A 13,484-nucleotide genomic window follows, 5' to 3' on the forward strand; every position below is an offset into this window, starting at 1 on the left:
ATACCTAGGGGTAAATATCACAAGTAAACATAATGCTCTTTATCAACAAAATTTCGCCGTCTGTATGGAAAAAATTAAGCAAGTTTTTCATCGTGAAAAATATGCATCATAGTATTTCAACTGCAGCCACATCATAAATTGAATATATTCTGTGTGACGTCGCTACATGTGGTAGAAGTCGGCGCAAAACAATCCCCGTTGAAGAAGCTTGTAGCAATTAACGACTGGATCGTGGGGCATGTTGACTATAATAATTTAATGTGGTAGATTAGTTACGATGAGGTTTCAAAACGCCAATAGTTAAAATGTCGATCGTGAGATTGAGTTTATGGCGTTCAGAGCGCCAAGATGCTTTCAGAAAAAAGGTAGTCGGTTTAAACTCTTCCCTTTACATAACTGTACGTGCTGTCACATTCGTACATACATGGTGTCTTCTTCCGTTTCCGCAGATCGCAGTATCATGTAATCACATTTTACTTTTACATTTCGGCTACAATCACAAAATAAACATCGAAACGACTTTAACATAAAAATTTCGAGATTAAAGTTGGAATTTCGACTTTAATCCGAATTTTGACGTTTTTTTTAATTCACTGTGCCACGATTTTTATTTACTTCTCTTTAGACCTTCCGTACGTTCCTGACAGACATGCCGATAGCAAACTTTATGAACCATTCCATAACCACGTTTCTTTAGGAATTACAAAAGTTCAGGGAGAACACTAAAGGTCTCCTTTACTCGGCCGTTATCTATATAATAATTAGTAGATTGTTAAAGTAACTATAGCAAGTCATCCAGCTTATTCAGTGAAAAGTTTTCCTTCCTGCGTCGAGTCGCAGCACTTATAATTCGTCACTTCCGCTTTGCTGTCGTGGTGTTAAAAAATGCGGAACTATAGAGATACCTATAGTCGGCGGGTTCTTTAACCCGGACACCATCCCGGAAGTCACCGGCAAAAGTGTTGTTTTTATGAACCTTACCAAGAACCAACGTAGGAAGTGTGAGTGACGCCTAGCGTTTTTTTTGGAAGTCACACCTGTGTCACACCTCTGCTTTTTTTCTTTTTAACCTGCTGCTGCTTCCTTGTCGCCCATATGAATCGGACTCAACTGAAGCGATCTCGCATTCTGAAAATGGCTCTTGTAGGTTCGGGGGACCAGGAGGAAACGACAGAGCCCTTCTTGAAGAGGGCGACCAGGATAGCTGTTGTCGTGGTACTCTATTGGTTTGTCTCTATTACCATGGTTTTCCTGAATAAATATCTGCTGGACAGCAATGATCTAAAGTTTAACGCGCCTCTCTTCGTGACTTTTTATCAGTGCCTGGTGACTGTGCTGCTCTGTTGGTTGCTCAGCGGTGCCTCCAGACTGTGTCCTGGAGCCGTGGACTTTCCTACCCTAAAGTTTGACCCAAAGCTTTCCAGAGGGGTACTTCCTTTGTCAGTGGTCTTCATTGGCATGATAACCTTTAACAACCTTTGCTTAAAATATGTTGGAGTCGCATTTTACAACGTTGGTCGTTCGCTCACCACGGTCTTCAATGTTGTTTTCTCCTATGTCATTCTTAAGCAGACGACGTCTTTTGGTGCTTTGTTGTGCTGCGGGGTCATAATTGGTAAGAAAACATCGCCTTCCCTGCTGTTATTATACCTAATATAATAAGCTTTTGTTGTGATTTTGGAGACGTTGTAGCAGGTTTCAGTCGGATCAGTCTTTTATTTAATACCTACACATTACTGTTAATAGAACTCAGGATTTGATTTAATTCAGCGTTGCGAAAAAAATAAAAGTTTGGCGACCGTCTCTGTCTTACTTCAATTGTATGAAAGGTACTGCATGAAATGATGAACCACACAGTCACAAATAGTATTACGTTAGACGGTTAGATGCAGCACGTTTAGTTAACTAACCGTACATTCTGCCCCTCTTCAGTATTTGGCATACATGGAGAAAAAAAGCGTGATCTCGGAATCTTAAATCATTGTGCTGAACTGAAACATAGACTATATAGCCTGAAAATCGCGTGTAGTCGTGTGTATCAAAAGCGACATTTTGAAGCTGCTGAAGAAGTAAAAGGTTGGTAACACTCGAGAAAGATTAGGCAAAAAGCTTTCAGTAACAGTAAGAATGTGCTACTTATTCGCGCGTGTAGTGCTTGTTTATTGCATTGTTAAGATGATATGCGGCCTTTGGATTTTGCAAACCGGTTTAGTAATGGTGTTTAATATGAAAGGTGCTTTTATATGCTAAGTGCTACTTTAAAATCAAATGGAATTGTTAGGAACAATTTAGGCAGACCAAAAATTTAGAACATACAGAATATCATTTTTGCATGCAACTTCCTATACCAAAGAGGAACACAAATCAAGCAGAATCCATTTTTATCTTCAAGTTATTATTGAATGCATATTAATGTTAGTGTTCACTAGTATTAAAACTAACAAGCCTTGATTTTTTGGACAAGCCTGTACCCATAGCAACAGATAAGTTTATATATGGAAAAGAAAATCGGACTAAAAAAAAAAACCCAACAGGAATTAAGTAGTGTTGAAAGCTTTGGATTGTGCCAGGGCCATGTACTGCAAATCTGAAATAAATAAAACTCAATGGTAATGTTCCCCAGATGATGGAAGTTGTTTTTAGTAGAGTTAACTTATTAAAGAGAGGCATGGATAATGCAATCTGAGACTTGCCTTAAATTATGAGATTTGTGGGCAACATTTTTGGTTTTATCAGACTTGCACACTTCTGTGTCAGATGATAATCTGAAAGGAAGATTTTTTCTTTCTTTTTTTGTGCTTTTCTAAATTTCATATCAAAGCTGATTTCCTTCGTTTAGCTTTGTCAGCAAAATCCTTTTTTGAATTGAGCAACACATTAAAGCATACTTTTATTTTTATGTCAAAGGAGTTTACAGTACCAAAATAATTACAAATTTTTTTTTGTACATTTTCTTGCACCAAGAATGCAATATGATAACCACTAAAGAAAAAAACAAGTATAAAGTTAGAATTGTATGTGATAGTGTTTACAAGCCAAAAGTACTTTGTATGGATTTTTAGGTAGAGATGGACAGTGTTTATTTGTCACATCAATTACATTTATCTTTTCTCAACTTAGCTGTCCCATCTGGGAGCGAAATCCTTATTTCCCTACACTCTGTCATATGTGCTGAATAAATAAAGGCAGGCAGTGTGGCTAAGAGAGAGATTGTTAGTTTTGAGCACAACATCGGTATTGTATAACTAAAATGCATATGGATATTTTGCTTTTAGCAATGAATTGCCCAACTGCTTCCCAACTAATCAAGCATTTTCTGGAGGTTTAACTGTACATTTTATCTCTCTATTCTTTTTCTGGAAGACCAATGAAACAGGAATTCTGCTACCAGAAAATGACTTTGTGTCATTTAACTGTCAGGTTCCGTTCCCAGATTTGAATCAGGGATGGAATAGCATCCTTTTCATCTTTCATCTTCTTCGATTTTCCATTAGAGGTTTGCTGAGTGTTTTGCATCTTTCCCATTTCTACACATAAGTTTATAGAAATCAACTATGTTTATGTGTTGAAGCAGCATGGACCGATTTTTTTTTTTCTCTCAAACCCACACACTAAGAAAATGTTCCTGCATTCCCTTAATGGTATCCAGAGGCAAATTATGACTTTTTTGACTTGCCGTCAAACAAAAAAGCATTGCCACTGTAAAATGTAATGTTTTTTGGAGACAAGGGCCAAATTGAATATAATTTTTTCTTAAATGACAATTTAATTACACACTTAAATTCTAATACTATTTGCATGGCATTTTCATGTTTAGTGTTTTCTTTAGGTACATATCACAAAGATGTGCAGGTTTGGGAGATTGGCAGCTCTAAATTGACACAGGGTGGATGGGTGCATGATCTAATGTTCCTTCTTACCTTGTGCTTTCAGCTACCTGGATTGGGTCCGACTTTTTCCTATAATCAAATCCAAAAATGATGAATAGTTCAGCTAACTGATTCACTCACTAATACTGAATTGTTGTGTAGCATTGGGTAGGCCACCTCATCTGACAATGTTTTCTTTAAAGGTGTATATAAACAGTTTCATAACTGTGATCTATAAGTAGCTCTGAATAGATTCAGCAGCCAAAATGTACTATAACCTATTTTTCCTTTTCATAGGTGGTTTTTTGCTAGGTGTGGATCAAGAGGAGGCAGAAGGATCCATCTCATGGATAGGGATATTGTATGGTATCTTTGCTAGCCTTTGTGTATCTCTTAATGCAATCTACACAAAGATGGTTTTGCCAGTGGTAGATGGTAACATTTGGCGACTGACCTACTACAATAACATAAATGCAAGTTTGCTTTTCATTCCTTTATTAGTCATATTTGGAGAATTTCGGACTGTATACTACTTTGAGAATCTGTTCAGCATGAATTTTTGGAATATGATGACATTAAGTGGAATCTTTGGTTTTGCCATTGGTTACGTTACCGGACTTCAGATCAAATTCACCAGTCCCCTCACTCATAATGTATCTGGCACTGCAAAGGCCTGTGCACAAACGATCCTAGCAGTAATCTATTATGATGAGGTTAAGAGCTTTTTATGGTGGACAAGTAATATCATGGTAATAGGTGGCTCCTTTGCATATACTTGGGTTAAAGGATTAGAAATGAAGAAGTCTCAAGAGGAACCAGAGTCAAAGACTAGTGCTACAAAAAATATTTCTGGTGTATGAAGAGCACTATGTGATTATGAAATATAACAAACACAGGATTTTCTCTTTTGTGAAAGTAAAGTGAATGTTTTCCACGCCAAAACTGTTAAAATTTCTTCTTTTTGCCTTAAAACTATTTTGATCATTTTGACACAACCTTCATGTTTTATGAATAAATTATAATGCTTTTTAATTTTCTCCAATACACTTACATGGAGTTTCAAATGAATTATTAAATATAAATATATATATTTTATACAATTTTTTAGGCCTTTTCCATTTTAGTCATGGAGTAGCTCTTTAGGAATGAAAAAACAAAACAAATTTTAAAGTACTTAATTTCAGAAAAGCAGTGGATGATGGGTATTCATTCACATAATTTCTGTTAATCGATTGTCTCCCTTAATTCTCAGGTAATGTGTTTCTAACCCATTTCAATGCTACACTGAGTGCTGGTTTCAGAATGAGGATTATTTTATTGCACATAAGTTTTAACACTTCTAGCTTTCTTGCATTTGTCTAAATGATTTTTATTTTTTCCTCTTTACTTAATTGCACTTCAGGTTTCACAACTTCAAACACATCCAAAAAGACGGGCCTTAACAAGTGGGCAAAAGAGAAATTGCGTGTTTCTGTGAAATAAAATTGTTCACAAGTTTTCCATTTCATCACTTGGGAAAGCAAAACGGGCTGTGGGGTTCTTTTTCAGTGCATATTATAGTATATAAAGAAGTCAAGAAATTCAGCAATATGGTTTGTTATGGTGTGAAATCTGCCTGATTAAAAGAAGGCACAGGCAGTATGTCTTAGTAGCTGAAGCCTAAAATCTAACGTAGTCCTCCCTCTGTTCTTGTAACAAGTCCATGCTCCATCCATCCATCCTCTTCCGCTTATCCGAGGTCAGGTTGCGGGGGCAGCAGCTTGAGCAGAGATGCCCAGACTTCCCTCTCCCCAGCCACTTCTTCTAGCTCTTCCGGGAGAATCCCAAGGCGTTCCCAGGCCAGCCGAGAGACATAGTCCCTCCAGCGTGTCCTGGGTCTTCCCCGGGGCCTCCTCCCGGTTAGACGTGCCCGGAACACCTCACCAGGGAGGCGTCCAGGAGGCATCCTGATCAGATGCCCGAGCCACCTCATCTGACTCCTCTCGATGAGGAGGAGCAGCAGCTCTACTCTGAGCCCCTCCTGGATGACTGAGCTTCTCACCCTATCTTTAAGGGAAAGCCCAGACACCCTGCGGAGGAAATTCATTTCAGCCGCTTGTATTTGCGATCTCGTTCTTTCAGTCACTACCCATGACCATAGCTGAGGTAAACTGAGAGCTTCGCCTTGCGGCTCAGCTCCTTTTTCACCACGACAGACCGATGCAGAGCCCGCATTACTGTGGATGCCGCACCGATCCACCTGTCGATCTCACGCTCCATTCTTCCCTCACTCGTGAACAAGACCCCGAGATACTTGAACTCCTCCACTTCGGGTAGGATCTCGCCACCAACCCTGAGAGGGCAATCCATCTTTTTCTGGCTGAGGACCATGGTCTCGGATTTGGAGGTGCTGATTCCCATCCCAGCCGCTTCACACTCGGCTACGAATCGATCCAGAGAGAGCTGAAGATCACGGCCTGATGAAGCAAACAGGACAACATCATCTGCAAAAAGCAGTGACCCAATCCTGAGTCCACCAAACCGGACCCCCTCAACGTCCTGGCTGCGCCTAGAAATTCTGTCCATAAAAGTTATGAACAGAATCGGTGACAAAGGGCAGCCCTGACGGAGTCCAACTCTCACTGGAAATGGTTTCGACTTACTGCCGGCAATGCGGACCAAGCTCTGGCACCGATCGTACAGGGACCGAACAGCCCTTATCAGGGGGTCCGGTACCCCATACTCTCGGAGTACCCCCACAGGATTCCCTGAGGGACACGGTCGAATGCCTTTTCCAAGTCCACAAAACACATGTAGACTGGTTGGGCAAACTCCCATGCACCCTCCAGGACCCTGCTAAGGGTGTAGAGCTGGTCCACTGTTCCGCGACCAGGACGAAAACCACACTGTTCCTCCTGAATCTGAGGTTCGACTATCTGACGGACCCCCAAATAGACTTTTCCAGGGAGGCTGAGGAGTGTGATCCCTCTGTAGTTGGAACACACCCTCCGGTCCCCTTTCTTAAAGAGGGGGACCACCACCCCGGTCTGCCAATCCAGAGGCACTGTCCCTGATGTCCATGCGATGTTGCAGAGGCATGTCAACCAAGACAGTCCTACAACATCCAGAGCCTTGAGGAACTCCGGGTGTATCTCATCCACCCCCGGGGCCCTGCCACCAAGGAGTTTTTTGACCACCTCGGTGACCTCAGTCCCAGAGATGGGGGAGCCCACCTCTGAGTCCCCAGGCTCTGCTTCCTCATTGGAAGGCATGTTAGTGGGATTGAGGAGGTCTTCGAAGTACTCCCCCCACCGACCCGAGTCGAGGTCAGCAGTGCACCATCACCACCATATACAGTGTTGACACTGCACTGCTTCCCTCTTCTGAGACGTTCTCCATGGCCTCCCCAAACTCCTCCCACGCCCGAGTTTTTGCCTCAGCAACCACCAAAGCCGCATTCCGCTTGGCCTGCCGGTACCTATCCGCTGCCTCCAGAGTCCCACAGGACAAAAGGGTCCTGTAGGACTCCTTCTTCAGCTTGACGGCATCCCTCACCGCCGGTGTCCACCAACGGGTTCGGGGACTGCTGCCACGACAGGCACCGACCACCTTACGGCCACAGCTCCGGTCAGCTGCCTCAACAATAGAGGCACGGAACATGGCCCATTCGGACTCAATGTCCCCCACCTCCCTCGGGATATCGTCGAAGTTCTGCCGGAGGTGGGAGTTGAAGCTACTTCTGACAGGGGGCTCTGCCAGATGTTCCCAGCAGACCCTCACAACACCTTTGGGCCTACCAGGCCTGACCGGCATCCTCCCCCACCATCGAAGCCAACTCACCACCAGGTGGTGATCAGTTGACAGCTCCACCCCTCTCTTCACCCAACTGTCCAAGACATGTGGCCGCAAGTCTGATGACACGACCACAAAGTCGATCATCGAACTGAGGCCTAGGGTGTCCTGGTGCCAAGTGCACATATGAACACCCCTATGCTTGAACATGGTGTTCGTTATGGACAATCTGTGACGAGCACAGAAGTCCAATAACAAAACACCGCTCGGGTTCAGATCGGGGGGGCCATTCCTCCCAATCACGCCCTTCCAGGTCTCACTGTCATTGCCAACGTGAGCATTGAAGTCTCCCAGCAGAACGAGGGGGTCCCCAGAAGGTATGCCCTCTAGCACCCCCTCCAGGGACTCCAAAAAGGATGGGTACTCCGAACTGCTGTTCGGTGCATACGCACAAACAACAGTTAGGACCCGTCCCCCCACCCGAAGGTGGAGGGAGGCTACCCTCTCATCTACCGGGGTAAACCCCAATGAACAGGCTCCAAGTCGGGGGGCAATAAGTATATCCACACCCGCTCTGCGCCTCTCACCGGGGGCAACTCCAGAGTGGTAGAGAGTCCAGCCCCTCTCAAGGAGATTGGTTCCAGAGTCCAAGCTGTGCGTCGAGGTGAGTCCGACTATATCTAGCCGGAACCTTTCAACCTCGCGCACTAGCTCAGGCTCCTTCCCCTTCACAGAGATGACATTCCACATCCCAAGAGCCAGCTTCTGTTGCTGAAGATCGGCCCGCCAAGGTCCCCGCCTTCGACCACCACCCAACTCACACTGCACCCGACCTCCTTGGCCCCTCTCATAGGTAGTGAGCCTATGGGAAGGGGGACCCACGTTGCCTCTTCGGGCTGTGCCTGGCCAAGCCCCACCTCCAGGCCTGGCTCCAGAGGTGGGCCCCGGTGACCTGCATCCGGGCAAGGGAAAACGCTGTCCAAAGTTTTCATTCATCACAGAAGGTTTGAACCGCTCTTTGTCTCATCCCTCACCTAGGACCAGTTTGCCTTGGGTGGCCCTACCAGGGGCATAAAACCCCAGACAACAGAGCTCCTAGGTTCATTGGGACACGCAAACCCCTCCACCACGATAAGGTGGCGGTTAAAGGAGGGGGTCCATGCTCCAACTACTGAAATTTGTAAATGTTTATATCGGTATTCTATACTAAGAAACTACATTAGTTTAAAATAAGACCCGAGAAATCATCTGTATATTGAAGCTGGGCATTCTGTAAGAGTCAGTATAATTTAATCTGAATAATTTTTTTTTTGCCCTTCATCTTTTCTATTTGTACAATTAAAAACATTCCTAAATGTTTATTTGGAGGTTACAACAACAATCTATGTCTTGTATAGCCCAATATCACACACAGAATGCCTCAATGGGTTTTAACAGGAGACATTTAATTTATTCTGACATTAGTATATGTCTGCATTTAATAATGGGCCTTGTTGAAATTCTAAATTTAACAGTTTTGCTTTGCATTTACCCTAATTACTGTTAAGCCCAAGGATAAATTGCTATATGTTTGTTACTTATGTCATTCAAGTATGTTGTGCAAAGAAGAGCCATCTTCCTGAGTAACACACTCATTCAAAGATTTAAATAATTTTTGTGTTGTTTTTAGTGAGAATTGTGACAGGCAGATTTTTTCACTTGAACAGAAGGAAAAATTGTTGAAACACTCTTTTCTCACAGTTAAAACTGTATATTGTTATTTCTTTTAATAGGCTCCCTTTAGGAAATTAAGCATGTCCTTACACAGTCCTAGAACATGCTAGAAACCTGTTGAATGTTCTCTATTTACATGTGTTTTTTGCCTGGAATCTGCTGGAATAGATTCCTTCACCTCTCTGCTAAGTATGTAAATAGAAATGAAAAAAAATACTGAAATTTATATTAATTTGTTACATATTAAGTACATTGTGTATGAGTTTTGAAATTATGTATACACCCTTCTACATATTTTTATTTGTGCAACATTTTATCTTTTTCCAAGACTAATATATTTATGTACTGCTTTCTGAAAAGTTTTTATGTTATCTCCGAGTTCATGTTGGCTTGGCTTATAAAATATCTTTCCTTCAACAGTCCAAAAATTCTCTGTTGTTCTGAATATGTAGAGGATAACATGGCTACTTTGTACATGTTAATTAAAAATGTAGTTCCTCTATAATTGTGCAGATATTTGTTGTGAAAATGGAATAGGCACTTGAATTTGCTATGTGTGGGCAGTGTGCTCTGAATTAATTTTCCCCTAAAATATTTTGAAAATATCACAACACAAATGCAGATTATTATATTGCATTTTATAGTTGAAATTTTTATTTTTTATTACACCTTGTAAATCCATGGCTTTAATCTTTTGAAGTTTTAACTATGCAGTTTTCACAAGTTCAAATTACACAACTATTCAATGGCTTAACAGGTAGGCATACTACACTTTTTAGCTGCCAATTTTAAATTTCATAAATGTATATAAAAACATAAGAACTGATGCATCTTTATTCAAATTTTATACAAAAGTGTATGTTTGAATTTCTTCTACAAATTTAAATCTTGGGATTGCCATATTTATTATGATTATAAAATATCTAAATATAAAAGGTATGGTTTCTGATTTTTAAACAGCAATTGAAAATATATTAAATGACTTTACAACTTGCTGTGTATATATTTAATTGACCTCATTCAATGTAAAGTGACTTTGAAACACAAAGCCCATTGCCAGTGAGTGTTTGCACTAAACTGTATTCATTTTTGCTAATTAACTAGGCTTGAAAATGCCACTTAAAATTAAGTGTTGCAGTCTTATCTCTTCAGTAATTAGTGGTTTTAATTAATATAAATGCTAAAGAGTAAATATGAGCGATATTGCGATGTTTCAGAAACTGTGAAAATGAAACTACATTTCTGAAGTAAAATTAACAAAGTTCTTCAGTTAAGTACAAAAAAAATGATTTAAATAAAATTACTTTAATACATTTATGATGTTGCATTCATATTTTTAATCTTTTATCTATACCATTTTAATGAAACAATTTGCCTGGTACATCTTCACAGAACATCTTATAAATTCACAGTACATATCGACATATCTTCTTAGACCCTGAAAAATCCACCATGAGATTTTAACACATACTGGCAAACTTGTTGCTGGTACTTTCACATTCTGTACTTAACAGGCTTAATGTAATACTTTTACATACATGGACATAAATAAAAGTGAGCTTTCTGTATGTTTGTACCTGAATCTGTACTGAACTGTTATCCACCTTTGCTATCAGACCAGTCTCTCTCTTTTTAAAGTATTTCAAGACAGCACATTTATTTGTCTGCCCAAACAAAGAAAATTACTTTCTCTTTAAATAAAACTATTATGTATTGGCATACAAGCCTTTTATTGCAACAAGATGTGTAGATAGACAGATAGATAGATTGATACTTTATTAATCCCAAGGGGAAATTCACATTAAGATGAATTCGCAAGAGCTATATAACTTACTGGTATATTAGATACTGGACTTACCTTCAGTTACAAACATGCATTCTTTAAAAAGATTTACTAAATTATTTAAAAATGCCACAGGAGACATCAAAACAGTTGATTATATGTATCTTTCTGACTTGTGCCCCTATATATAAAGTATGTTCTGTTTATCTACTCTGAGCTGGAGTGTGTGAGCTAATCTGCAGTTAAAACTTAAAAGAGCTACTGAGCAGACAGCCCTTAAGCAATTTCATATAATAAACTTATCATTGTAAACTCCACATTGAAGTGATGTACAGAAAAAATATAATTGCATAACTGCATGAGTAAAATTGTATTACTGGGGCATACACACGTGATTACGGAGGGAGCACTTTTACATAGAAGTCACACCAGCTGGGATGGAACCCAGGATCCCAAGCACTTCAACTAGATTTAAGCGAATTCAGAAAATAGATAGGTGGATGGAACTAAAAAAGGATAATGATAAAATTATATAAATGTTGAAATCACTAGATGGCGCAAAAAGCACATACATTTTCTGAAGCGTTTATTCCAGTACAGAGTCGCGGCGAGCTAAACCTATCATGAAAAACACTAAGAATGCAAGCCTTTTATGACCCATATAATCTAATAAAAAATTTCGGAAGAAACGTACCGAACAACTGAGGTCACGGCTTCAGGGCCGGGAACCCTGACGCAGACACTCACTCTTGGTGGTTGTAGATTACTTCAAAACATGTCTTTAAGAAGTTTGAGTTTGTACGTCTTCGCCGTTTGGATGTGCACAGTATACATTCACACAAATACATAACCTTTATGTATGAGAGGGAGATTTTGTTGTGGCCTTATTAAAATTAGCCCCATACAACCGAATGTCCGTGGCATAATGTTAGATCGAAAATGTTCAATGAATGGGTAATACTTACCACATTTGCACACGCAACATCAAACTCTGTTACGCATTTTGCGGCCTGGACATTTAAAACTATCCCGTAATCTGACTTGATGTAAATTAATTTACAATGAAATGTAGTTAAGTCGAAAACTCAGTCCATCACCTCTACACATTATCCTAAACCCAAACCCTCCGAAACTACAAAAGCAGCCGTGCTAATCACTGCGTTGCTGCACCGCCCCACGATAACTTCACGTTGCAAGCTGATAACTCGCCAAAAGGAGAGCCCTTTCGGCACAGTACGGCGTTTTTTTCCTTCCATATTAAAGCATAAGCAGCGTTTCTAACGATCTCACGCACACACTTCTTTCGCTCCTCCATCCGTCCATTTTCACAACCAGCTTATTCCAAAAAAAAACAAAAAACGGAGGCCATCATGTCCCCTTCGAGCACAAGTCGAGAATCAACACTGAACTGAGTGATAGTCACAAGCTGAATTCATCCATCCTTAAAGCCCTTTTTTCAGAACCCATTGTGATATTAGGAAAGTAATCTACAATGAGCCCTTGTGTCATTTTCCATTTTGAGCTCTAAAAGTTATTGCAGCTGAATTCCATTACACATTGAGATGGAATAAAAAAAAAATTACGTAAGATTGATATAACTACTATATGTAACTGTCGACGTAACAGTTGGAGTGGTGCGAGTGAACCGTATGACTTCACTGCTCGTCTCGTGCGGCCCCACTACTCCTCAAAACGTGATTAAGGCGTGGCTACACGTGACAACCTTCCAATCAACATTTCTGCTGTTTAATACCTCAAGGCGGGGCCTCATATATTACCCAATGGGGCTTGACATCACGTAACAAGCCCTTGCCCACTTCTGCTGAGTGGCGAAAAATTTAGAGGCGGATGTATTTGCGTTGACAGAGTGGAACTTCCTAGTCTTTACCACTTTCTGGGGAGAAATAGATTTATATATACTACCCGAATACTGTTTGAGGATTAATCCTTTGTACTAGAAGAAGGAATTTAACAATAATACCTACGTCCGTTTTAGGGGAAGACATCAAACAGAATCCATGGTAGTAAATTCGATACATTGGTTTCGTAAGGGACTGCGATTGCACGATAATCCGGCTTTACTAGCAGCTTTGAATGGGGCGGACACCGTGCGATGTGTTTACATTTTGGATCCCTGGTTTGCCGGTTCTACCAACGTTGGAGTCAATAGATGGAGGTCTGTTAAATCATCTGAACTTTAATATTTTCGAATGTAGAGCTTGAATGTATTGCATGGAAAGTTATATGAATGGATCTTAACGTTTTCTCGTAAAACAAAAGTTTGCGAATGATTTTGTAGGAGTAGATGGTCTTTTGTTTACTATCAGTTGTTTGACTGACAGACTGAG

The 13,484-nt window shown here is 40.7% G+C and overlaps 2 protein-coding genes across 3 annotated transcripts in view; both read left to right on the forward strand.

The window, feature by feature from the left end:
* Positions 1-875: 875 nt before the first annotated feature.
* On the forward strand, positions 876-10,017 carry slc35c1 (solute carrier family 35 member C1). Its single transcript, XM_028793828.2, has 2 exons — positions 876-1,615; positions 4,167-10,017. Exons 1-2 carry the CDS (start codon positions 1,096-1,098, stop codon positions 4,727-4,729), a joined length of 1,083 nt encoding a protein of 360 aa, XP_028649661.1. The 5' UTR covers positions 876-1,095; the 3' UTR covers positions 4,730-10,017.
* Positions 10,018-12,942: 2,925 nt separating this feature from the next.
* cry2 (cryptochrome circadian regulator 2) overlaps positions 12,943-13,484 on the forward strand; it is a 64,821-nt gene continuing 64,279 nt past the window's right edge. The window contains exon 1 of one of the 2 annotated variants that reach the window (XM_028793826.2): positions 12,943-13,312. In XM_028793826.2, the coding sequence (XP_028649659.1) occupies positions 13,155-13,312 (158 nt within the window). In that variant the 5' untranslated portion in view covers positions 12,943-13,154. The remainder of the gene's footprint in view (positions 13,313-13,484) is intronic. The other variant, XM_028793825.2, reaches the window with a different exon arrangement.

The sequence above is a fragment of the Erpetoichthys calabaricus genome, chromosome 2, assembly GCF_900747795.2.
Source record: "Erpetoichthys calabaricus chromosome 2, fErpCal1.3, whole genome shotgun sequence".
NCBI classification, from domain to species: Eukaryota; Metazoa; Chordata; class Cladistia; order Polypteriformes; family Polypteridae; genus Erpetoichthys; species Erpetoichthys calabaricus.